Source organism: Strix uralensis, chromosome 4 (assembly GCF_047716275.1).
Source record: "Strix uralensis isolate ZFMK-TIS-50842 chromosome 4, bStrUra1, whole genome shotgun sequence".
Classification (NCBI taxonomy): domain Eukaryota; kingdom Metazoa; phylum Chordata; class Aves; order Strigiformes; family Strigidae; genus Strix; species Strix uralensis.
Window position 1 is genome coordinate 7,012,249 of NC_133975.1, and position 26,576 is coordinate 7,038,824.

At 43.8% G+C, this 26,576-nt stretch overlaps 1 protein-coding gene across 14 annotated transcripts in view; it reads left to right on the forward strand.

The window, feature by feature from the left end:
• REEP1 (receptor accessory protein 1) overlaps positions 1-26,576 on the forward strand; it is a 71,780-nt gene that overhangs the window by 12,350 nt on the left and 32,854 nt on the right. For 11 of the 14 annotated variants that reach the window (XM_074865495.1, XM_074865497.1, XM_074865510.1 and 8 more), the window contains 4 exons: positions 15,710-15,782; positions 18,890-18,966; positions 20,784-20,904; positions 22,548-22,667. In XM_074865495.1, the coding sequence (XP_074721596.1) occupies positions 15,710-15,782; positions 18,890-18,966; positions 20,784-20,904; positions 22,548-22,667 (391 nt within the window). The remainder of the gene's footprint in view (positions 1-15,709; positions 15,783-18,889; positions 18,967-20,783; positions 20,905-22,547; positions 22,668-26,576) is intronic. The other 3 variants (XM_074865496.1, XM_074865499.1, XM_074865501.1) reach the window with 1 other exon arrangement.

The following is a 26,576-nucleotide window of genomic DNA, read 5'->3' on the forward strand; positions in this document are numbered from 1 at the left end:
GAGTGCTCTGGTGAGCTTCACTAGTGAGCTTCTCTCTAGTAGGCATGAATACCCACTGAAAGGTGCGGACAAAGAGCATGACCACCTTCTCTTTAGATTCGGTCGAAAGAATTCTAATGATTTATTGCAGACCACCTAAGCATGTATATTTTGAAAGCTACTTTATTCATGTCAGGGAGAAACTCTGACATCTCTCATGCTTCATCCCTGTATCCTTATGTGAAGATCTGTTACAGAGGGTGCTGCACATGGCAGCAGGCTGTGGTTAGCTAGCACGCTGAAATTAGCTCTTAGCTTGCATCCCGGATCCTAGCTATCTCAAATCCCTTTTAGTGCAGGCTTTCCAGAACTGCCAATCCCAAGGGCTCACTGACAGCCATTTCTTGGGCCCAAGGGGATGTGACATACATGACTGATGATACAGACCCTATGCATATTTCTACAGATTATTCCTAGGTCACTGCAGAAGGAGCAGAACTGGTTAAGAGACTACATACAGCCAGAGTGAAGGATCTTATCTGCTGTCTATGAGGCAGGACATGCATTTTAAGTACATAAATACTATGCCAGATTTTGCACGGTCTGCTTTCCTTGTAGTTTGTGTATGATTCATGGTTAATCTCATTTAACTCATTCTGTAAAATCTCTTCCCCTCCCCCTCCCCTCTCTCTAGGATTTACTTATAGATTAGATATTTTTCCTCTCCTTCCTATAGTGTGTCCTGAGGTTTTTGCACTCTGATGTGATACACAGGCACTGGAATAGCTCAGGATTCTTTTTCAATTATTATTCTGCTGAGGTTTGCAGATACTTGGCTGTAACAAATCAGATCCCTATTCAAACACTATTGTGTATTAGGTATATTCTTGAAACCAAGAAACCTCACTCCGGGCAGTCAAGCCATAAATGGTTGATGTCTGTGAAGATCCAGTTCTTAAGGCACGTTTTATACAGCTACATGTTGTGTTTGAAACAATTAACTATTTAATTTCAAAATAGTAATGCTTTGTTTCTAGAGAGTGGCACTTGCAACACTGTCATCCTTCTGTGTGAATCTTCTCGCCTGGGAAGGAGAACAAACACTGGACTGTGGCATTTAAACCAGCAGTATTACAATGAATAAGAAGTAATGGAAAAGCATACATAAGATAGCAGGCAGTGTGGGCGTTCCCACAAAAAGTACAAGCTGCCTTCTCAAGCAGCTGCTTGCTTAGAAATCTCTGTAATGGACTTGGAAGCACTGGCTGTCTTTCCTTTTGCTTTCCTCTAAAGTTATTTCTGTGAAGTCTCCATCTGCCTCCTAAGCCTCAGTTTATATTTCATTTTATATTTTGAGTAGCTGCCAGCTGCAAGGTATATGTGTGTAAGAGAAGGTGAGAAGGGAAAAGAGGTGAAGTCACTAAGCCAAAAGAAAGAGAACAGGCAAAGCCTTTACCCTTCTGCATCCTAAAATGCACTGACTTTTTATCCAAGCCCGAAACAAAGAGATATTCCTCATGGTGTAAGAATGGAGCTATGCCTGTGTCACAGTCTTTGATCTCAACACATTTGTGTTTGGGGAAATGCAGAATAGAAGAGAGTGGCATGGCTTATCCCTTTTGCTCTCTAATGCTCTCAGCCAAAGCCTGAAATTCAGAAAGATATGAGAAGTCTGGGAGAGATCAAAATTGAATGCAAATGGGAATGTGGCATCTTCTGTCAGAACAAAGATTGAGTATCTGGGTAGTGATACTGTTTGGAGGGATTAAAAAAGCCTGAGTCAAACCCCTTCACCTCTTCAACAAATTGTGAGACTGGATTTAAAATCCTGACTTCTATAGTATGTGCATATAGATTCTTTGATTTGTACTCTGAACTTGCAAGATTGTTTGTGTGCTCTTTTCTGAGAAACCATTGTCTGAGAATTTATTTTGAACTGAGATGTTCCTATAATCACTTCAAAGAAATCGCCCGATGAAATTAAATCAACAAATGTGACAACTGGCAGTATTATGGTACTAAGCTGCGCTCCCAGAGTGAGATCATCTAAGTGTAATGATGACAGTGGTAAAGGCTAGCACAGAAGTATAGCCTGGAAATTGAGACTTTTGTTTCCAGATCTCACACTGGCTGTGACCAATCTGCTGATGGTGAAAACCATTTAATTTCCAGCATGGTCAATGAAACCTGTAGATGTTTGCCGTCTCTGAAAACTGCCTGTTGTCTTAAGCTTCTTCAAAGATTTTTACCCTAGGAATCTCTCTGTCCAAAATTTATCATTTCCAGTTGATGTTGTGAAGCTCTCAGTATGAAGTGCTGTACCGTGAGATACTTCAATAGATACCTGTCCTCACTATTTAGTCTCTCCTGCACTTTAGATAGTAGCTGGTTGTTAAAAAGTGTAATGCAGATGAATAGTAGTAGTGCTATGAAAATCAGTGGAAGCTAAAAGAAACCCCTTCCTCTGTCTTACCTTTATTTAAAGACTCAAAATTCACTCAAAACACACTACAGGGACTGAAATCTAGAGTCCTTGGTGTAACAGGAAAGTGTTTAACCTGTTAAGCTTCAGGGAGAAGCTATGGTAAGATAGGAAAACACCAGAAATTAAACAGGGAAATCAGATGTTGGTCAAGAAATACAAAACATGGAGATACTTAATGAGGTAAGATGGTTTGGGAGGAGCAGGGAATGAATTGTCTAGAAGAAGAATATTTAGTTGTGGGATGAATCATGATGTGGGAAAGTTAAATAGATGTAAAGAGATTCCAAAGTTCAGAAGAAAAGTCTTGCATTTTAAGAAACATCCCGGAGTGCTGAGGAAATGTGTCTAAATTTCAAAATTTCTGTCCTGATGTGTAAATCTGTACATACATACTCTTTCTTGAGCAAAGAACAAAGAAATTTTAGAATCCTGTGCAAGCTGCATGAGTTATATCTGTCACATGCACCTGCAAAGTGAATCGCAAGTCAGAAATTTTTAACTTGGGCTGTGGTACTGGGCAACATGCAAGCATTACTGAGGGAATGGCATGAATTTTAGAGGCTATGCAACTGCATCTCCTCCTGAGAGTGTATTAGTACACCCACACTGTATGCTGGTATGCTCCAAGCCAGAAACAGTGACAGTGTCCTGCCCAACCCCAGCAAGTTAAAGGCACAACAGATACAGCTTTTGCATGTCAGCACTGCATGATGAATGTCCAACCAGGGGAATACTCATCTGGGCCTTTGAGAAACCAGTCTGTAAAATGGGGATACAAGAACTTAACTATTTCCCAAAAGCTTGGAGAGAACTAATTGAGGATGGTGAGACTTACAGAGGCGCTGATATTTCTGTGCCTAGGGTCCTGCTACGTACTCAGTTATAGCCCTGAAAAGCCTCTTAGAATTAATAGGTCAGAGAAATTAAAGCTTCCTGAATCCTGGCGTGTGTATTTGTCCTGTTACTAACATAGGTGAACCCTTTGAAAGTGCTGAATATAACTCTGCTTAGAGTCAGTTTCATTTAATCTTCTTCATTTAACTTGAAAATACAATTCTCCAACTTCTAAAGGATGAACTTAGGGACTGTGGCAGAGATTGTCATTTAAGGAAGCCCTTTAAATAAGCTTCAGCTCAATCAAGGCTTTGCTGGACGTTGCAGCCTCTGATCCTTTTAAAAATGATCATAGCATGACTGTTAGCCATGTGTATGGGTAATTTACTTTCTGTGTGAGGTTCCCAGCTCTAGCAAAAGAAAAGATGTGTCTTTTTATCTCCACATACGTACCATGGGCTGTGGTGTTTGGCATACAAAGCTGATAATGACCTCCCTACTAGTGGTTTTATGTAAGAATCAATCATGCAACAGCATTACCATAAAACCATTATATTTTGCAGCGACACTGCACAGTTAATGACACAAAGCCTTACACTGTGAATATGTGGCTGTAGAGATAAGGGAAATTTAGCTGTTCTTCTAGCTCACCAAAAATGGCTGAGCAAGAAAATCAAAGCAATAAGTGTTTGTAAATATTAATTTCATCTCCCTAGCCCCCTTTTTTTAAAGCTCTTTGCTAACGGCAACCTGGTCCGTGTTAAGTCCCAGAGTTAAGACAATATAGGTACTATTCTTCACATACTTTCCTTGGCAGTCAAGTTTTGTTTTACAGGTAGCTAAGTGAGGTTTGTAGTACTGCAACAGCTCATTTGGAGAAGGCTAAAAAGAACATTTTTCAGAGTCCTGCTGTAGCGTGACATCTATTATTATCATGCCATGACCCCAGCTTAGCTCCTTGGGGACAGCAGCACTTACAAAGGGAAGGGTGTGGTGTGGCTGAGCAAGAAGATTCTCCAAGCAGCAAGGAAAAGTCTCCTCATCGTTCAGGGGGTGGGTCCCCGGCTCTTCTGCACCTCTGATGAAGGGAAGGGTGTAGTGCTGTTCTCTTCCAGATCTCGATACAGGGTTGGTTTAGTAAGAAGGCTAGACAGCTGGTTGAGGAGAGTGATTGTTTCCCTCTGGCAAGTGAGAGAGAGTGTCTGGCTGGAGTAGTGTATCCCATTTGGGTCTCCCTAGTATAAGGAGGGCCCTGGCAAAGTGCAGTGAGTCCAGTGGAAGGGGACTTGAGCATGTGGTGCACCAGGAGAGGCGAGTAGGCTGAGTTTGTTCAGCCTGAACCAAGAGATGGTGAAGGGGAGATCCTATTGCTGTCTTCAAAAACATGATGGGCTGTTACAGAGAAGATAGAGCCAGGCTTTTTGTGAAGGCACACAGTGAAAAGGTGAGAGGCAAAGGACCCAAGTTGCAGCAAAGGAAATTTTGTTTAGATATAAAGAAAAAATTTTTCAAAGCAGTGTAAGCAAACACTGGAACAGGGGTCCAGAGATGGAGATACTGAAAATTTGACCAGATGGGGCCTGGAACAACCTGATGTAAACTCAAGGTTAGTCCTGTTTTGGATTAAAGACTTGTAGCGATCTCTTCCTACCTAAATTACTCTGTGATTCTAGTCTTAAGGACACATATCTATTTCTTATATTTGCCATTCTTTCTTGAGCAGATTCCAGTAGCACACTAAATTATATCTGTCACATGGGTTTTGCTCTTTCTCTTCTCAGAGGGGAGAGGGTGGGGAAGCAAGGTGTTTACAGTGGGTTGGTTTAGTGTTGGTGGGCTTTTTAAATATCTAAGCTGCTGTTTGTTGATACAGGAGAAAGCAGGCTGATGATTTATGTCTGGCAGGGAATCGGTGCTGCTCCTTACGTGGTGGGTGAGTCTGGTTCCTCCAGAATCAACTCTGGAAGAACTTACTCTCCAGTGACTGATGAAGCTCCCTGGTAGCACAGAAGCCAAAGTGTTGGCTGTCCCCTATGTTCTTCAGGAGAACTTCAGGACATTCAGTAGGTATTTTACATGCTGACCATTGTGGACTGTGAAGAAGCAAGATGTGAAACAAGACCAAGGAGGATGCCACTGTACTGCCATGTTGGTGTGCTTTTCATTTCACGTGTGAGCCCTAGTTCACCGTCTGCCCATGCATCCCATAATGAGTCTCATACCCCTGTAGGTACTAACCACCCCCAGTCTGTAAGGTGTTCTAGAAAGCCTCCCCCACTAACTCGTCGTGGTGGGTGTCACCCCCATGGAGCTGATGCTGTCCTGGGAGCCCTAAGAGGTGCCGGATCAGGGTATTATTTAGGCCCTCCTACCTGCTGGTTTTTATCCCTTATCCTAACACTGAGATTTAGGATTAACCACTAAATGGGCATTTTTCTTCTAATTTATTTTAATTAGAGAAAATAATTTTACTGGTGGTTGAAGCTGAATGTAGAGGTGTAGCCAGAAGCTCTGACTGATTATTCATTAGTGATCCATGGCTTCAGTACAGAGGCATGTTTCTTTCTGATTTCCCCCCCTTTATGTTTAGGCCAGGCTGGAGGCTGGTCTGTATCAGTTTAGCTCCAGCTGGAGATCTCTCCTTCCTTGTTTATCTCAGTTGTACCATGCATTTCATTAAGATGCTGTTATTAGCCGTATAAAATGGAGGGATTAAAAAGGATGAATGAAATGAGAAAATACCATGGAGGAAAGAACTCTATTAAATTCACACTAGAAATCCTTGTCAAATGCGTATGAGAAAAGACTAGAAGTCTGTCTTTTTCAAGCTGTATGACAGTGTCTTATTTTCCTTTCTTTATGCAGGTCCTAGTAAAAAGCAGGTGTCCAGCCCCTCCCTAAAATGTTGTTATAGTACCCAGAAGAAATACCAGTCAGTGTCTGTGGGCCATAAAGAGAAATGTGGTTTGCGTGGCCTGTGAACTCCCTGCAATGTCGCAGCTGTTACACATAGCATGTGGCATTCTGATACCCGTGCTAACGAAAGCATTGAGATGGTCTGAATATTCTGAAATTACCTGTAGAATCATCTTGCCTTAGTTTTCCTACACTCTTGCTTTAAAACTGGAGTTGAAAACTGGGTACTGTTCATGTCTCTGATATAAGCTTTCTGTATAATTTCAAGTGAGTCTCACTGTCCTTATCATTTAAAATAGACATAAAACGCTAATGAAAGGACTAACCACAAATCATTGGAAGATTTGATACTCAAGTCACTGATATTTATACTGCACTTTGAAATCCTTATTTGAAAGGTGTTATCAAAATGAGAAGAAATGTTTTAAAGGTAGGTGTGCATTTTGTTTGTTTGTTTACTTAACTAGGAGTTAGATACCAGCTCTGGCACACAGAGCTTAGAGCTGAGTTGCGTCCTACATAGAATCACAGAATCATTCAGGTTGGAAAAGACCCTTGGGATCATCGAGTCCAACCATCAGCCCTACTCTACACAGTTCTCCCCTACACCATATCCCCCAACATCTCATCTAAACGACCCTTAAACACATCCAGGGATGGTGACCCTACCCCCTCCCTGGGCAGCCTATTCCACTGTCTGACCACTCTTTCTGGGAAGAATTTTTACATGTTTTCAATGTGGCTGGTCCCTCCAAATGTTTGGTCTTCTAGTTTTTCTGGTTAATGTTCTAGAGTCCTCAGAGATGTAAGTAGTTAAGGTCAGTTACTGATGGAATGAGTTATGCTGTTTATTGTTAATTTACTAGCATATTTATAGAAATGTCCAGACAGTAGTAAGATTTTCTCCTCAGGCTGTTTCACACCAAGCTGGCCATGACCGTGCCTTATACCTGTTCCTATACCAAACTGCTCTCCTTGGCTAGTGCAGAGATCTGACTGGGGTTTACATCCTCCTCCAAGAGCTTGTGGAAATATCTGAGACCTGGTGCTACCAAGAGCAACTGTGGGACTGCTCAGTTTGTTTCAGTGGATTGAACCACTGGTAACCCATGGGAAGTCAATATTTTTCATGGCTTTGACTGGACATTTGAGCCAAAGAGGTCTTTTGCTTTGATTTTTAAATTATGTCGGGGAGCTAAAATATTCCTTGCGCTTAGTTAAGCACTTCTAGTAATATTCTGTCTGGGAAGCCGAAGTAACATTACTGTAAGGAGATTACGTTGCAATTGATTTGGATGAGTTATAGTCCCATTTAATTTTTTATTCCTGTTTTCTGTCCCATGAGTACAACACTAGAAGTCTAAAGCTGTCTTTCAGTGAGGAATAGACAAATAGGAGCCCTTGTGTTTCTCACCACATCCTCAGACAGTGGTAGCACTTACGGTTTGACAGGGAAACACTTCCATAACCTGAACTGAGTTTTTTGGATACACAGAATGTAGGATTAGGTTCTAAATTGGGATTTCTGTACATTTTTACACTTCCTAAATGTTGATTCACATAGCATCAGTTAAAATAACTCCAGAACAATACTTGCAGCATGATCTTTGTCATTTTGTATGAAAATAACGCAGAGCTTCTTTGTTGATACGCAATCCATATTTTATACCTTTTTTAGCCTAGAAATGAGTTTGGTTAGGTACATATCTCTTTCTGTTCCTTTTTGTATCACGAGCCTGCCATAAATCTGTAGGCTAACTCACAATACAGATTTTAGACCATCTGTCATCTCTAGAATATAATGTCAGTGCTTCTAAAAAAGCCTTTTTCCACATAAACATCCCCCTCTCCAGAGTCAGGAAAAGCAGCCCTTCCCATCTGAAACATACCACTTAGTTTTCAAATTGCCATTTATCTGACCTGGAAAAAGACAGGGCTCTCAAAGCAGGAGCTATACAGTCATTAGGGGATAGGGAAAACATCAAGGCCACACAGATGGAGCAGTGAAGCTGGGTGAAGATCTGACCTGGTCACATAGCAGAGAATGTTTTCTTCTCTAAAAGGCACAGATTTTATTCCCTTTAGTATTCCACTTTGATGAATTATTTTTTCTCCCCTGAAAGGGTCTGAATGAAGTGGTGGGCTGTGCCAGCACTGGGAGAAAGCTCAGCGCTGTGGACTGCTTTCTCTGCGGTCCTACCGAGCCGAAGCACGGAGAGGGGAGGAGCAGCAACAGGGCAAATGCCTCTGAGGCCCACGAAACACTATCTCTTGCAGGCAGCTGCTTGGAGCCTTGTCACATGTGCCAGGCATGGTGTTCCTATCAACCTGCAGCTTCTCACCCATGGGTCGGGTCCCCACACCAGCCCTACACACCCTCCATGCAGACGCTTCCTTTAAAACATTGACTCGGGAGAAAACAAATTCCCCTTGCTCATTAGCAGCCCACCTCCACTGGGCCAGGCAGCTCCACTGAAGGCAGCATGAGGTAGAACAGACCAGTTTAGTAAGCCATTTACCTGCAATAAATTTGCTTCCTAAAATAGCTGCAGAGCCATGGGGTATTTTTATAGCAGCTACACAGGCCTTTTCTGTTCTGAAGGGCTGTAAAGAAAACTTTGAAGCATTAGCCTGTCTGTAAACTGATGCAATTCTGCCTGAGTTTGAAAACAGCCTGGAACAATAACCCTGGGAAGGGTGAAGTACTTGCTTAATCTCGGTTGGGCTTTAAGTATGATACTCAAGGGTGTCAGTCTAAATATAAACCCTGGGAGACCCTTCACTGCTGGTAGTTTCAGTAGGAATGTCAGGTTTTAGTAGTCATCACGTGCATTATCTTAACAATCCTGGTATTTTACAAGGTCTCTCCATCAGTAGTATTGTTATTTTAGTATTTTTATCTTCTGTCTGTAACAAGAAGGGAGGAAAAGGAAATCACGTTTACCTTCTTCAGACAAGTCTGGATATAGGATCTCAACATGAGTAATAGTTGTGTGATAGTTCCAGGCTGGCCAAGGCCACTTCCTCCACCCGTCCCCCTTGCCACATCTCTTCACCTGTTTGTGCCTGGCCATCTTCCAGCTCCCATGGGAGGAGTGCCCTGGCTGAGGGGGGAAAGAAAAAAAAAAAAAAGGTGGTGTCATCTGTAGAGGAGTATGTGCTGCTTTGTGAAGATCAAGACTGCTTAAATTAGAAGCCTCAAGGACAGCCCTTGCTCTTGCTATTTCTGCTGGAAGGGCAGTTGGGTGTCCCTTTACCCCACAGTTACACCAAGAGGAGAGATTAGGTTTTGCCAGCCGTTAGGTCATATTAACCAAGATGAAGTTTGCGGTTTGCTTCTGCAGTAGCCTGGCTGAGAACTCTGAGGTGGCTCTGGATGAAAAGCAGAACATCTTTGTGTTAGACACTGAGTTCTCCTGGGCGTGCCCTCTGTTTCCTCGGCATTGCGGGTGTGCGTGGTGCTTCAAAACTGCTCATGAGCACAAGGTCTCAGCAGCCCAGAGGAGCTAAGCAGGTCACCCACTGAGGTGGTGGGGAGGAATGTTTCCAAAAGCAGAGGGACGTGCTGAGTGACTTCAAGTGGAACTTCACACCTTGTTAATATCTGTGGAGGTGGTGCACAACTGGATGAATGACATGGGCACAGCTGCATGGTTGTCCTCTGCAGCACAGAACCAACCAGGATGTTTGATTCCAGCTGCAAATGGACTTTGAAGTGAGCCTGATCTGTCTCAGGGGTGTCAGGCCCCTTGTGCTTTCCTTGGGGGGTGTTTTTGTCACTGAGGTGCCATGCACCTTTGGTATCCTCAGACTGTATCGGGGTGTCAGGCTGGCATGGCCAGTACCCCCCATCTCCTGGGGCCCAGAGTGGAGACGGTGTCAGCTGTCACCCTGAGGGTGAACAGGCAAATACCCGACTGCCCTGGAGCCACCGTGCGGGACCTATTCTGCTGCAGAACGACCACAAAGAATCTTTAGGAGCCATCTCCCAGGGAGTATCACCCCTGAACCACCTCTTCTGCAGCTGGTGCTTCTTCCACCCCAGTCCCTTCTTGGATATCAGGCATTTGGCCTGTCAAGGGGCTAATGTTAACCCTTTCCCTGACCTTGTGCGCTGCTTATTTTCACTTCCACAGCTGATGGATTTAAACTGGGGACCTTTGGTGCAAAGGCAGTGCTGTTTATTTTTATTCTGTGGCACTGTGTGAACATTAATTAGGACTGATAATAAGGAATGCAAACCTATTGGCACCCTTCTTGGCGGTTTCAGTGACAAATGCTGGCATGGTGACAGCTCAGCTGCTGCTCGGTGCGTAAAAAGCACACACTAGCCAATGAACATATTGAGGAAGTAGGAAATATTTCAGTGATTCTTAAATGTGTCCATCCCTGTGTTTGAGCAGAAGTTTGCCATCTTGGCTGCTGTGTGCTGATGATATGGAAACATTAGTTATTTATGGGCAAAAGAAGGGCTGTTCTATTTGTGTTGTAGTAGTACAGTGTTCTAAATGTTTGGGCAGCCCAAACACTGCTGGTGGCATGCTAACTAGATGAGCAAAACTTGGATGGCTTGGGATGTGAATGGCACCGTGCTGGTATAATTGTAACTGTAGGTTACCATCCAGAAAATACCTGTGTGGTTAAAAATAATGAAGAGAATGGATATGCAGGCATTTCTGGAGGTAACCTGAGTCCTGGCCAGTACTCCTGAGAACCGTTGAGAATCTTTCAGTTTTTTTCAACGGCTGCTGTATGGAATGTGAGAGTTAATTTCACAGGTAAATGGCTGTAGGACCAGGCCCCTCATGAGGAAAATAGTATCAGCAAATCATCAGAACTCAAGATGTCATGTGAGGCCCTCCCGGGTCCTGGTAGCAGCTCTGATGCTGATCCCCAGGTTATAACCTAGATGCTATTAGGAATATTGTCACATCTGGGTTAGCCTGTGCTCTGTGATGGTCAGATCACTCTGGTAGCAGATCCAGAGAAGGAATAGAAGGGTATAATAGCCAGGGCTGGCTGTGGCTGTACCGGCAAGTGGAAACAGAAGGAGGTTTGGGGATGATGCAGCTGCTCCCCTGGAATGTGACAGAGATTGCTAAGGAGGAACCAACAGTTCAGTTGCTTTAATATTCCCCTGATAATCAGGAAACGCCAAACTGTCTCATTTAGTAGTAAACTTGAATAATGGGAACCAAAACCAAACCCATGTCTTATGTAATTTAATTATATAAATACATAAATTCAGTTCCACAGATTAACTCCTGGTGATAGAGAGGGTTTCTCTCCTCCTTTTTGACTTTGTTCTCTTGATTCAGTTGAACATCCCCTTACACTGCATCAGGAATAGGAGCAAATAACCTCAGTTATTTGTCTTTGCTGCAAAAGAAACAATTGCAGCATTTACAGTTGCTCTTAGGGATCTTCCCTGGTGCACTTCCACATACCTTTCCATTGCCCTTCTCCTTTCCCCTCCTGCGTCCGCCGTGTCCCTGACCGGAAGCTCACGTAGTAGTCCAGATTGGGGATTGCTGCTGCTGATGTACCTAATAGGATTATAAGATTTTCAGCATTAATCCTTATCCTATTCTTTAGGCAGACTAACCTTTTACTTAGATTTTTGCCTCCTGTTGCACAATTAGTTGACTCTTCAGTGATTTCTTTACAGCTGCTGTTTTGTCCTTTTTCAAGGCAATTGTAATTGATGTAGACCTCCAGCATGGAGCAGTGTAAGAATTGTTAGACTGTTGTGGTTATTTGTTTAGTGCTGCAAGTGAGCTTTTCCTAACTCACTGATGAATGTCACTACTTCCTTGCCTTTCCCTCTACCCTGAGGGTATGTGTTTGTTTTAGCCCAGACTGTAGGAACACATTTCTGTAGCTTTAAACGTAGCAACTACTACATCAAACTCTGGGAAGTTTGCTGATCAGGATGTCTGCTTCTGCTTTTGCACTAGGAGGGTAAAAGAGCCAAGGCTTTCCAGGGCACATAGCTCATTCAAAGGAGTTTTGAAAGATGGAAATGGGTGGGGAGTGGGTTGACTGTGTTTGTAGCCTGGTTTCCTAAGGAAATGAGGCTTAAGCAGTCTGTTTTTCCACTGCTGCTAACAGTTGGATCCGCAAAGTGGTTGTGGCTGAAATAGATGGGTCAGAGAGGTCTCAGATATTAAATTTTGACATTATTCATAAGAATTAGCTGCTGGAGAGGAGGTTGTCTCATGGCAGTGTCTGCCAGGAGGTAAAAGCTGCAGTGTTAACTCCGTAGGTAGGTCGTTAATGTGACTCGCCAGCTGGCAGGCACCAGTCAGGCAGTCAATGCATGTACCACGGAAGGAGTCGTAGCAGGTGTCGTTCCCAGGGTCAGCTGACAGTTGCGGGAGGGAACTGGGGGTCTGTGCTGCAATTTTGGGGATATGTGAGGAAAGCCGAAGGTCCTGTGGTGTGGTTCAGAGAACATCAGGTAAGAACTGGAGTGTTGCAGAAGATTAGAGAGATGAGGAGGAACTGGGGAGTGACATGATTGGAATTTGTGTGGTTTGGACTGCTACCTCTCAAACTGTGGTCTGTCAGGATAACTGTCAGGGAACAGCTTGTTTTGGAGGTGATGGGCTGATAGGCAATGGAGGAGCAAGGAGCACAGGAGCTCCAGGTTGTGCAAGAAGACATACAACAAACAGCAGAGTAAGAAGCTGGTGGCACTGCAGTCATTAAAGGAGAGAAGAGACTGAGGTGAGATGTGATAAAAGACCAAACCAGCAGTAGTTAGGGGCAACATTTTTCAGGCACTAGAAGGCAAAGGTAAGAATATTACTTCGGCTTGGTAGCCTCTGTGTGCATGTGTGTGTGAGAGGCAGGGGGAAGAGATTTAAACACTACTGCATCTAGGCAGGGTAGAGATTAGTAAAGCACAGGAGGCTGGAAAGGAGGCTTGGGCAAGGAATGACTTACTGGCTTGGGCAGAGGGACAAAGAATCAGCCTTGCTTTTGTGTATAGTGTGCAGGAGGAGGGATTTGGCGACAGTCTGAGCATGGGGATGAAGGAAGACAGGAATCAACAATAATTTTAATTACACAGGAAGCTTGGATGATAGGGAAGAGAGAAGTATTGTCTTCAGCAGGGGAGAGGGACTGAGGGAAGAGATTGACATGCATGTTTGAATTACATCAATTGTATTCAAGCCTGATCCAAAGCCCAGTGAAGACTGGAATATGCCCATGTGCAGATATTTGTTTCCAAAACCCTGAATATGCTTTACAGAAATGCCTGGATATCTTTTAACCTCTGGGTCCATCCTACAAATGGAAGATAAGTAACTCCAAGCCACATAGTAAGCCACAGCAATGACAAGACTGGGAGCCAACATTCCTTAAAACAGTTTTTGGTTGGGTAAACCATAGCAGTAATAAATGTCCATATATGCACACAATACGCTACAAAACAAATCAGTGAAACTCTCAATCTCCAATTTAGGGAGAGCACATCACCTTATTAACTGTCTCTTGCTCTGCATATGCAAAAGCATTGCAGAGTTTCCTTCTCTCACAGGAATTCTTTTCAAGTGTTTATTGTCTGCAACTAATTATTTTCCAGTGATTCTGTAAACTTCTTCAGGATTCAGTTACTTTGTTACCAGCACAAACTGAGGAAGCAAATATCAATCATTCAGTGATTATTTGCAGGAAATAAAAGCGTGAGATAGCAGCCACCCTGGGCCAAGAAGGAAGGACAGAAATGTGGTACTTTTTATAAGTAGAGCCAAAAATGTTATTCCTGTGCTCGACTGTTAGTTTCTGAATATTGTGGAGCTTTCTTCCTTTTGTGAGCTCAAACTTGTTTGGATTAAGTCCTGCTATCATTAAACTCAGAGAGAATATTTGTTATTAGCTTCAGTGAGAACAGGATCAAGCTATTGTCTGTGTGTTCTTCCTTGCCTTAACCGGTGTTGCTGTTTGTTAAGATACTGCAAGGGTCAAATACGTGTTTTGTTTTCAGAATCCTTCTGAACATTTGTATCTAAACCTTGCATATAGCACAGCCCCTGTGGGTGAAAGAGGTTCAGAGTTGACTGTTTCTTGCAAAGCTTTTTGAAGCCAGTGTGAAGCCTCTGTAAAATACTGAATCTCCTCACTCAGTAGCTGCTTTTCTGAAGTCTGCATTGTGCTTCAGGTTTTGCTAAGCTATGCTACAGCAAGCGTGATGAATAGCCGGCAAATTGTCATCAGTCACTGCTTTGGAAATCAAGATGTGTGCTGGCTCACCCCATTCTTTCACAAATACCTTCTTGAGCTACGGGAAGTACAATGGTACACCATATCCCAGAGTGTTAATTTTTAATGTCTTATGCTCATAATGGACTCAACTGTAATTATGAGTCCCATGGCGCACAATCGCTGCTGGCAGGATGGAAAAGACAACTGTGGGTCCATGTGGCTCCACAATTAGGGATTGAAACATTGATTATTTCCATTCCCAAGAGCAGCGGAAACAGCTGTATGAATTTAAGGCAAAAGCTCCAGTGGAAAGAGGTGTAGTTGCAAGGCAATAAACATTCCTCTGCAATCTATTAAATTCTGACTTTGCAGCATCATCCTACTGCATTGAATAAAACTGACTGAAAACTGGGCAGGGAAAAGTGGTTTTGACAAGCTTATGCTTACGTCCAGAATAATCGAAGTGAATAAGCAGCTAGGCAGTGATGCAGAGAGGATTTAGTATAAAAAATGATCAACGTTTTTTTCCCAGTAGTGCTATTTTTAACTTACGGATCTTTATTTCTTTCTTACCTGAAATCTTGAAGCTGACAGTATCCCTTTCAGACTTGAAAATGAAAGGAAACTGTCTGAAAGAAGAGTGGAACTCGGATCTTTTAAGCCTGATCTTCTTGGCATATCTTGGTGGGCAAATTCCTCCTCCTTTGATAAGCCCAAATGGACTTTACTGAACAGTGCAGGGCTCTTCCCTTTAGCAGGTTTAATGTAAGATAAGGCTCCAGCATTCAAACCCTTGCACCAGTAGAACTCAGATGCTGCTTTATCCTCTGCCAGCTTTTCACAGTATTGAATAGAGGTGGAAGGGATTTTAGACAAATGATTCTTATTTAGTCCTGCCCCTGAAAGCAATACTCCTATATTCCTGGTGTCACAGTGGATTATTTGAAATTAGACTTCTAATTTCATTTTAAAAGTGTGGTGGCCTGTTCTGTTTTGGCTTTGTTTGTTTTGTTTTCTGTGTAACTCATGAGGTACAGCTATGGAAACCATTGCAAAAAGAAAGTGAGCCTGAATCCCTGCTCTTCATTCATGTCACTGGCAATAGTTTCTCTGAATTCAGTGATGCAAAATCACTCCTACACTGTACTTAGTGCACTCAAGCTTAAATCATATCCTAACACTTTTTACTAGTGCAAGAAACACATTTAACAGACAGGGGGGGAAAAAAAATCTTTGTGACAGGAAATCAACTTAATCCATTTGTTGTTTGTTTGTTTTTTCCAGGCTTATATTTGGCACTCTGTACCCCGCATATTATTCTTACAAAGCCGTGAAATCAAAGGACATCAAAGAATATGTGAGTAATGAGGTTTGTGGCTGTGCCGAAGGCTTTGTTTTCTGAGATTGTTCCTCACCACATTTTAAAGGTGTTGCCTGTATTTTGGAAAAGCTCGTAAACCAGTGCAAGACTGGCCTGAAGGTGGACTGGCTGATTGCTAGGCACAAGTCTCAAATAAGGAGACTTGGGTTTGTGCTTCTGGCTCCTCTGCAGAGTTGATGTGCTCTTTGACAAATGTATGCTATTTCTCTGGTGGTGCGGGCTATATATGGCTGGCTTAAAAGGTGTTTGGCATCCAGAGCTTTGCATGCCTTTCTTTGTTTCTGAAGAGCAGCATAAATCAAAGCCTTTTCAAAAAGCCTTGAAGCTTTAGCTGCTCATTGAAAACAAGGATCAGAGGAGGCAACTCAAAGCCCATATGACTGAATCCTCAGATAGAAATATCCTTCCTTGTGGAGCGACCTATTTACAGGCAGGTCTGGCAACTGGGTGTGCTGTCTTGTCCTTTTGCTGAAAAATCTTCCCTGGGCCCCAGTTTCTAAATGCATATGGGGCCTTCAGGGAAAATGAAATGTGGGAGAATCAAAACCACTTGGATGCTGTTGGGGTCCTGTAGGATTTGTAGTGCCCTTCGCAACCTGAGCTCTGTTAACTTCACTGAACCCAGCTCAGCCTCCAGATCTTGACTCTTCAATCCTCTCAAGATCCCAGGGATAACGAGCCCATTGTTTTCCTCTGGGTAGCAGCATAGATGGCTATCCCATTAAGACCTTAGTGCAAGTTCAAACTGGGACTCACTGTGGCTGCTGAGATTTTTTCCTTTCTATCAATCCCCTCCTTCAGATAATGGTTTTGGATATTTTGAGAATCATAAGTGTTACAGAACACAGCAGATACTTAAGGCAAAATGTGCCTGCAGCCCTTGCATAGCTGTGCTTGTGAAGGTTTGTACACCTTTTGCTTGGAAATGCTGAAGACGTGCACTAGCATCCCCAAGCAGTGTCTGTGACTGATACTTAACATTTCCATAGTCCTTTTCTGGAAAATATTTTGTTGAAGGGTCCAATTTCTGTTGAAAATTCAATTGCATAAGAGGAACTCACATCTGACACATGGGGTCATGACCAAAATGTGGTAACAGCTGATCTAAGACCTGGTCTGCACTTAGAATTGTTTTTCAGTTTGACACACCAGTTATGGCAATATGCCCACTGGGGGTCTGATTTTAAAAAAAAAAAAAAAAAAAAAGTAATTTAGACTGACACAGTACCAACCGTTCAGGCACTAGTCAAAATTTATATCACTGTAGTTTATTTTTATTTTGCTTGTTAATAGTCATTTTGATAAATGGTGTTCTAGACTGATCCAAGCCCATCCACACCAGGTCTTGGTTTGTGTTTAAAAGTTTTGCTGGCAGTAATGTCTTAACTGACAGAACCATGCTGGCAGTGAGGCTTTGAGGGAGTTGCAGTTATGTAAAAAGTCTGGCAGAAGCTGCCCTGGGAAGACAATGCTCTCAGGCATTTGGCAGTGCCATTCTACTGCTGTAACGCTAAATATAAATATACATGTAAATATATATATAAATCCCAGGGGAGCAGTTATATAGCTGGGTGACAGGTGCTCAGGGAATCATTTCAGTACCTGCAGGGAGATGGAGAGAGACTACAGGTACTGTCCCCACTGCATCAGGGAGAAGATGGAGCAAGCCACTTCAGAGCTGGTGAGATGCAGATTTACTGCAGCCTCCATCCTCCCTTCCCCAGAGCAACACCTACCTGGTGTAGATATCCCTCTTGTACTGCCTTCTTTCCAGCCTTCCCTTATTCTCTTGCAGTTATTCCAACCTTAGGGAACATGGTCCAATTCTCTAATTCACGGATTTTACTTCCTTGAGCTTTCTAACATTCCGGCAAAGCAGCTTAGGGATCTCCATTTTAAAATATAGTTAATTAGAGAATAATTTTCAGTTAAATTAACAACTTTTGTATTACTGTCTCTTTTCCTTTGGAGAGACAGATTCTTGAAGCTGTTTTACAATTTTACAATGGAAAAAAAATATTGAGGGAGAAGAAAAGGTTTATTTCTCATCTCCAGTACTTGGAAATTATTCCTTGCATCATCTGTGGTGACAGTGCTGCAGAAGAGGAGCACCATGTCACTTGGTAAAAATCACTGGAAGTGCCGATGGCGTGTGACAAATACATTGTTCCTTTCCAGCCTAAGAAGAACCAATACTACATACATCAGAATAGTTTACCTGTGCTTTTGAATGCCGTTTAGTGCTCAGTCAACAAAAATCCCCAGATTCCTGAATTACTCAAGATACTACAGTTTCCCTGGCCATGTCATGGTCCCCAAAGACTCCTGCTGTGTCTGTCACTATCACCACAAAGGAGACTGTCCATAAATCACCCACCAAGCAGTCCACCCCACAGCAGAGTTACCATAGTTGAACACAGTGACAGCACAGCACACGCTTTCACTGCCAAGATGAGGTAAAATGCCCTCACCTAAGCCCTAGGTAAGAGAATTAAGCTAATGGACTTGCCCTTGTCACTACAATGGGCTCAGGGCGTGGATGTCAGGAGGCACCATCACTCAACTGATGCACACTAATTCAATAAGTTGGGGTGAGTTGATTGTGTTCGTGAGCCCTGGATCCTGGGATGGGCAGCTACCTCTTTATCTCTTCCTGGCTAGTTTCCCCTGCCTGTAGATATTATGTAAGTAATTACATTTTGTCTTAATTGCAATTTGGCCAACACCCGAGCATTAACCTTTGCTATTAAGATGAGCCAAGTGAGATTTTTAATGCCCTGTGTGATATGGCACTGGTCCTTCGCTGGCCAGTGGAGCTTCCTCTGCAGGACAGAGTCAGGCTGTTCTTTTCATGAGACCAATCCTAAAGGCCAGAGTCTTCCTTCCCAGGGGCTTGTGTGGAAATCTGATGTGTGTTATGTGCTGAGGTGGGGGGAGGTCTGACATCTTCAAGTAATTGTTAAATACACAGCAGGGAAAAAAGAACCTTTTTTTCTGTGAGAGCTATTCTGTGCATTTGTGCCTGTATGAGATAGTTCAAGATGCTTGGGGAAAATGACCCGGCTACTGTTTTTGTTTACCAGGTCAAATGGATGATGTACTGGATCATATTCGCACTCTTCACGACAGCAGAGACATTCACGGATATCTTTCTTTGCTGGTGAGCACCAGATGGGAGAGGGTCTTTGGCATGAGATGGAAAGAAAATGGAAATTTTTACAAGGAGGAAGAAAGGGGTGCAAGGGTGCACTTCCTCCTGAACATGGGGTTAGCAGCTTCAGGTGCATAGAGGTGTTTTGTCTGGAGGAGCCATGCTTCCTTTCTCAGTGCTGTCATAGGAGAAGCAAGAAAGAGGATGGAACTGCTCAGTGATATCTCATTAGTGAGAAATCATTACAGGAGTCTCAGTCCCCTGCCTGTCAGAGAGAGGCTCAGCTGATTGCCGAGTTGGCTGCTTGCAGAGATCGTCATGTAAACACCAGTCACTTTAGCTGCAGGTGTGATTCTAGACATACCTAGCTGTGTCCTACAGTAAATACACAGACTCTAGGGATCAGGCAGAAACAGCCCTGCAGCACAGGACTTTGTTTGTAGGTTGCTGTGTGGGTGGTTGTTCCTGGGATGTTTTGCCAGGCCCGTTCCTGGTTAGGCTGGGTTTACAGTTTGATGGAGAATAGTGACAGTCTGTCCATACTGATCCAGTGGAAGGATTCCTGGTGACCTCTATCAGGATGAGAGCAGATAAATGCCCCGTTATCAGATTCAGTTCCTTAAATTTGGATGCTCAAGTTTGAAAATGTTTGTTGCTCGGTTGCCCTTTTTAGTAAAGCCTTTCTAGTGGAAACCAGTGAGATCAGTAGACTTCAGGATGAAAATTTAACTGTAGTACATAGGCTTCACCTAAAGCCTGTTCCTGTGTAGTACTGCATGCCTCTAGTGAGTTCTCCAGACAAAGGGAATCGGGGTACTTGGCAACATGTCAGATCTGTTGAAAAGGAGATAAAAGATGTTATTGTCTATCTAATTTGTATGCAGATCTACCTCCACTGAGTTCATCTGGAACTTTGTTTTTTTGGAGGATGTATTATGTGGGTCTCTTGGGAGGAATGACAGAGGGCTTGTCCAGTCTGTGACATCAAGTATGCTGTAGAGATCCTCAGCGAGGTGGAAGACCAACCTGGCAAATCCATGCTTGGAGTAGAGCATCGCAGAGGTCCATTGGGTTGGACCTGGATGCTGTATGGTCCAACTGGGCTGGTGCACAGCCAACACAGAGCCTCTGGGCTGCTCTCGCTTGCAAAGGGTGGCGTTGGTTCATCACACTGCTGACAGCAACATGTCTGCCCGTATGAGGATGCTGCTAGCTGTCCAGCCTTGAGCTCTGGGGTTTGTCCTCCAGAAAAGAGTCTGTATAATCTAATCTTAAGAAGTCCCTGGCTTGTTGTTACAGCTAAAGCATGTCCTGTTGTTAGTGTCCTGCGTATTTTGCAGTCCTACCTGAAAGCCACAGTGTGGATCTGCATCTTTATGTTGCATGTTACTTGGACAACAAAGGTTCTTGTGTTTCAGTTTCAGTTAGATAAGTGTTATCTTAAAAGCAGAAAGGCAGAGAGATGAAAGGTGCATAAATATATCAATGAAATACTCATTTGCTGGTTTGTTCTTTGCTCCCTCATAATGAGTGGGGATGCTATGAAGGCAGCATCTGTGCTGTCTGCGTGGAGAAAACTCCTCTTACCACACAAGCAGAGCCTCTTCCAGAGCATTAAATAATGGCCCTGATACCCGAGTAAAGATTTACTCACATGCCTAGTTGAGATGTGTGCAAAGGTGAGTGAATGTGTTTAGGTCTTTGGGTTCTTTGGTAAGTGAAAGCTGCCCTAAGCTAGGATGGCCAGTCCCTTCCTGTGCTGAGCATCTCTAATTAAGGGCACTGGTTAAATTGGGAGCAGACATTAACAGCTCTTTTTCTTCTAGGTTTCCATTCTACTATGAACTCAAAATAGCTTTTGTAGCTTGGCTGTTGTCTCCATACACAAAAGGCTCCAGCCTCCTGTACAGGAAATTTGTTCATCCAACTCTGTCTTCAAAAGAAAAGGTAATCACAGGTGCCTGGGTCCTGTCTGGGTGAAGCAGATCTACAGTGTGTTTACCCCAGTCTTCGTATCACTCATTTTCATTGAAGGAGTGGGAGTTGCTGATTCTCTTCCTCTATCGTTTAATCATCTCCTTTTGGTTGGTGTTTTTGTTCTTCGTGGTTGTTGTGTTTTTAAATACTGGCATCTGTTCAACGTGCTCACACATATTAACTCATGTTTGGGCACTTGAGAAGCTGGGAGGGAGGGGGACAAAAATACCTCCTGAGCTGCTTTGCACATACTGGCTGAATATAGCTAGAGTGCTATGTTGTGGCTGATTATAACGGATAGAGAAACAGGGTCTGGCAGCGAGGGCTTCTGAACTTTGTTGCCAGGTCTGCCTAAAACATTGTGCAGCAATGAGACAAATAGCCAAGCCTGTCTGAAAGGGGCTTAGCAAGCACTTGCCTGGCTGAGAGACATATGGCATGCTAAAGTAAGGCGCATAGCATGTTGAGGTCCTGGATTGAGAAATGTTTTGCTCAAATTCATGATGCTAATTTTGGGGGGACACACATTACAGCTTGGATCATTTGCCCGCCTAGGAGATTCCTGTGGCTGTGAATGGGACATTGTCAGGCAGATCCATTGGGCTCATGTGGATACATGGGCCAAGAAGAGCGATCGGTCACATATCAGCATGCAAACTGCTGAGAAGTGAATAACTGTTTCCCACACTGGAAACTATGGAAGTGAAAGATCTCTGTTTAACCAGAGGCAGTGCATGAATAGTTGTACCTCAGTCCTGTCCAAGAAGGACAGTGGGGATCAGCAGAGCTGTCTCTCTGTTTCCTGGAACTTCTGCTTATGCTTCTCACGTGTAGTGCTTGTGCCTTTTCAGTTGCCACCTCTTATCTACTAGGAATAAGGAGGGAATCACTAAACAGCCAGCAGCTTCTTGCAGCCTCCAGTCCCTACTAACCCAGCACATCCAGTAGCTGAATACTAGAAGTCGTTGTCATCCATTATCATCCAGACCCATATCCGGAGGAAGGGAGGGTGAGGGCAGGAACTTTCATAACCATTTCACTGTATTTTGAGCAGCATTGAAGTCCAGAAGCTCTGGACCAACCAATTCGATGGGCACGTTAAAGCCAGACATGCAGTGATGTGCAGAGATATCTCAGATACTTCTGAGACCACCAGTCCTAGACCCAGGGTAGTACAGCTGCAGCTGCCCAGTGTCATGGTTCCTTTTTAATTGTGGGGCAATCCAGTGTGTCTTTAGAGTCCATAGACTGCAAATGGCTCCTGACACACTCTGGTCCATTCTGCCCAGGTGGATGTGTCTGTCCTGCTTCCAGGAACTATTGGTGGTGGTTGTACTGTGCATGTGTATCCCAACTTTGGGTCCCAATCTTGCATTTGCAAAATTTTTAAAAGAGTTCCCAAAACCTGCAGTGGGAGTTACTGCTCCCCTTCAAACCCTTCCTCTTTGCAAACGTTGGCTGTGAACTTCTCTCCAGCCAAGGCGCAGGAAATGGAGGATGTGCCTCCATAAAAGATGACCTGGCTCTGCCAAGAGTTTAAGGCTGGGAGCACTCTGAACTTGTCCTTCTTGTGCTTTTTTTTTTTTTGTTTGTTTTGTTGTCTGCTGTGACAGGAGATAGATGACTGCCTCGTCCAGGCAAAAGACCGGAGCTACGATGCCCTTGTGCACTTTGGGAAGCGGGGGCTGAACGTCGCAGCCACGGCAGCCGTCATGGCGGCTTCAAAGGTAAAGGTGCGGGTCAGGATGGTGACTCATTAGCATCTCATCTGCATCCATCACCACCAGCAGCCACAGTGTGGAGGGGAAGATATGGTGAGGGTAGGGATTCTCTCACTGATTTTGATCATGCCTCCCAATCTCCCATTCACCAGCCACACAGGTGCCTCTTAGGATGAAGACAGTAAGTGTGGTGCTTAATAAACCTTTAAGTGGTTGGAAATGAAGGATTAAGAGTAAGGTCTGCCTCAGGCCTCTGTTGAATTTTATATTTTCCTTCAGTACCCAGGTTATAGCTTTAGCAGTTCGGTTCATCACAGCCTGTGCTCTTCATTTTCACTGTCAAAACAAGAGCATGCTTCCATGAAAGATGCTGATGTTAGGTGAACACAGTTGACACCGTGGCAGGGAAATACTTTTTTTTTCTGGTCAGCACCTTCTGCAGTGAAGGAAAAGTCCATCTGCAGCCCAGTTTGTCAATTGTGCTGAATTGTTGAGAAGTTTGGAGGATCTAGTGACCTATAATTTGGGTACTGACAGAAAGATCTGAAGTTCATGAAGGCTAGAAGGTTGTATGCAAGGCTTACACACAACATATCTGCTGTGTAATTCTCTGGAGCCATGTTTATGTAAGAGTGAATGGGAAGTGGTATTAGTTCCTTTTGGAGAACAAGTAGATATTGGAGGAGTGGTCTCATCTGAGGAAGTGTATCCTGTACTCTGTTCCTGGCATAGAGCCGGAACCAGAAAATAGCTCTTATCTCTGTTTCTTTGCTTGCATAACGGCTGCAATGACCTGAAAACTGCATTTTGTGGTCCCACTCTCTGGCCATGGATTATCATGGTTTAGGGTAGATATGCACAGTGACTATACCCTTGTATCTTGGGGGCAAGACTTCTATAAAAGGTGCAGCTTTCATGCAGTCAGATACAATGCCTCCTGCAAAAGGACAGTAGAAACATATGGTCAAGGTGTGTATGGTATCGGGAAAAACTTGTGAATGGGAGTTGAAGGAAATTATTTTCCTCTGTCAAATACTTTTCATAAGACTGTAGGCATGCCATTTTAGTATGTCTTGACCTTACCTTCTGTAAAAATACATAATACATCCTTAGGAGGCCAGATACCTTTAAGTCTATGAAGCATGTTGAATGCAAGGTATTATAGAAGTAGGGAGCCTCTGGGGCGTGCCATGGACATGTAGGATCACAAGGATGTGCAAAAGCTATATCCTGTTCCAAAGAAAAACCAAAAATTGCCTCCCTTTTCCCTGCCAAGCATTGTGCGGACTGTGGCTCTCAGGCCTGGTTCAGTTCTTCTCCTGAACTGTTGCTCTTTGGTGGGGGGGACTCTGCTAACCCAGGAACTGCTAGCTAATCCAAACCTGGACTGAAAACTGGGATAAACGTGGAGCTAAGGCAAAGCTGTGTATGACATGCCCAATGAAACAACATTTGTGTGATGCCTCTATGACATTTAACACTTTTGCTGCTGCTATGTAAGCCTGAAGAAGTCACACCATGGACATAAATAGGCTCTGGGAATGCCTGTTTTGCAGCACTACCTTTGCTCTGAGCCCCTTCCTACAAGGTGCTGCAGACTTTCTGTGCTAGGGCTGTTTTTAGGACAGAGTGAGAAACTATGTGTGAATCCTGAAGGAACTCTGGCTTCTGTTTGGATAGCTCCTGAATATGACAAGCTCAACAGTAGCCGAGACCCACAGTGCCAACCTGTTCATCTCAGGGCTGCAACAGTGTCTTCATCAGTTCTTCAACCTGAATGAACAGTCAGCACCACAGTTTCTCTTCCCACTGCTCTGCTTTTCTGGTGTTTTTCTTAATCTCACTGCCTTGAAACGTGGCTCCAGTGGCAATGGGAAGCTGGGTAGAAGGAAGAAGAGTCTCCAGGATACAACGAAGTAATTGTTTTGCGTGGGTTAATGAAGCTCCCCATTCAGTGCTGGAAGAAAGCAAGTCTGTGCCTATTATTGTACGGCACATCTGCCAGCCTAACTTGAGAGAAAACAGTTAAGAAATTGCAACCTGCAGATGGACCAGAAGAGTCTTTCCTGCACGGTACTTTGGGGAGGTGGAAAATGATCTGTTCATAAGGTAGAGAGGTTGTTACTGGTTTGATTAATTGACTGATTTTTAAAACCAAGGTAGGGACTGTTCATGTCTTTGCTTCAGCCTCGACATTTAAATTACTCTGAATATGTGAGGAAAAGTAGGACTCCTGGCTTCCTTCACCATATTGGCATGTGGCCTCCAGCAAGTCGCTTGCTTCTGTGTCCCTCAGGGTGCAGATCCATGAGACAGGGTGAGCTGATCTGACATCTCTCCTCCTCCAAAATGTAGTAACACTCCTGCTCCCAGTGGGTTACTGTACACCAGCTCTTTGGACCTCAGAAAGTTAATCCAGAAGGAGAAGGGTACTGTTTTCAAGCTCACTAATGTGTCTCATGAGTGCCTGAGCCAGCACAAGGGAAGAGACAGAAGGGAAGAGTATGATCAGAGGAAAGAAAAGAAAGATCTTCCCTTCCTGGTCATGGGAAGCAGACAGATTAGTTCTGCTGCTCATGGAACCACACTCTTAATACATTTACACTCTTCATGGTGTAATAGTCAGGAATGGTTAAAGCAGCTTCTGTGACTTGCCCTTCTCAGAGTAGTTTTGTTGTCTTTTGGGCAGGAAGAGCTGAATGGCTGATTTACAGTCTGATCTGTTGCAGTACGGAAGTGCTGAGCTGGAATTCCTCAGGTATTCAGGGTGTGATGGGTCGGGTGTGGACGTGTCTCCATTTAGCTGTCCCAGCTGCTGTGAAGGGAGCTCCAAGAGAGGAGTGATACAAGTAGGTACAGGTGGTAACAGCTTCTGTTGCCCTGGTTTTCAGCTGCTATTAAATGTATGGCAACGCCCTTACTTGCTCAATTGAGAAAGGAGGTATAACAGAGCTAGAATATCCTGCATGAAAGAAGTTTAAATGACTAATTATCTGGAAAACACCTTGAGCTGACAGATGCCAGATAAGACTGCTGTGCTGTCCTTAGGGGGAAGTTTCCAGGGAGGGAGGAAAGAGAATACTATTTCTAAGGCTTATCTTGGCTTTCCCAATGCCAAGGTTTAAGGGTATCCAGCTAGCCTGTGATGAGTGTAGATGGGAAACTGAGCCCTGAACAAGGTCATTGGGTTTCAGCCTTTAATGGATTGTGTTAAAATTGGAACCTATAGAGATGACCATATATTGAGAAGCACTGAGCTCCTGCAGCTCCCATGGAAAACGTGGCTTTTACCAGCAGGTGAATGTGAGGATCTGTCTTATTTCCTGCTTCGCTTGGAGTAATGGGTGAGAAAAGATGCTTTTGTATTAAGAAATGGACCCTCAGACTTTGCAAGTCAGCATCTTCTGGTGGCAAATACACAGTGAAATGCTGGGCTGAAAGTGTACTCTTTCCAGACCTGTTTTCAGTAAATGAACTTAAATCTGAAGGCTCCTGTTCTTGGAGACATGTCTGCCACTGTGCATAGCCCTGTCCTCTCCTCTCTCTCTGAACATGGTAACTGATCTTCTTGTGCTCCCACAGGAACCATCATGATCTTTTGTCTTTGGTGATAAAATCTTTGGGCAAAGCCCATCTTTTTATCCATGTGCAGCACAAGGCAGCTAGCTCTCTGATTACTGTTTGAGTGTGTCAGGCTGCTACTTAAAGTATTTACCACAGACTAAAATGATGCAAGCTGTGTACAGCCACACCTTCCTTATCTCTGATCCCCTGGACCTTTCCCCTTTCTATCTTAAATAGCCTACAGTTTTAGTTAGCCAAGTGCAGGCTTGTCTCCCTTGCCCTTTCTCCTGCTCCCTTCCCCTGCTCTGTTTTGTTTTGAAGCCACAGTTGTGCTAACACTGGCACAAACCTGTGCCA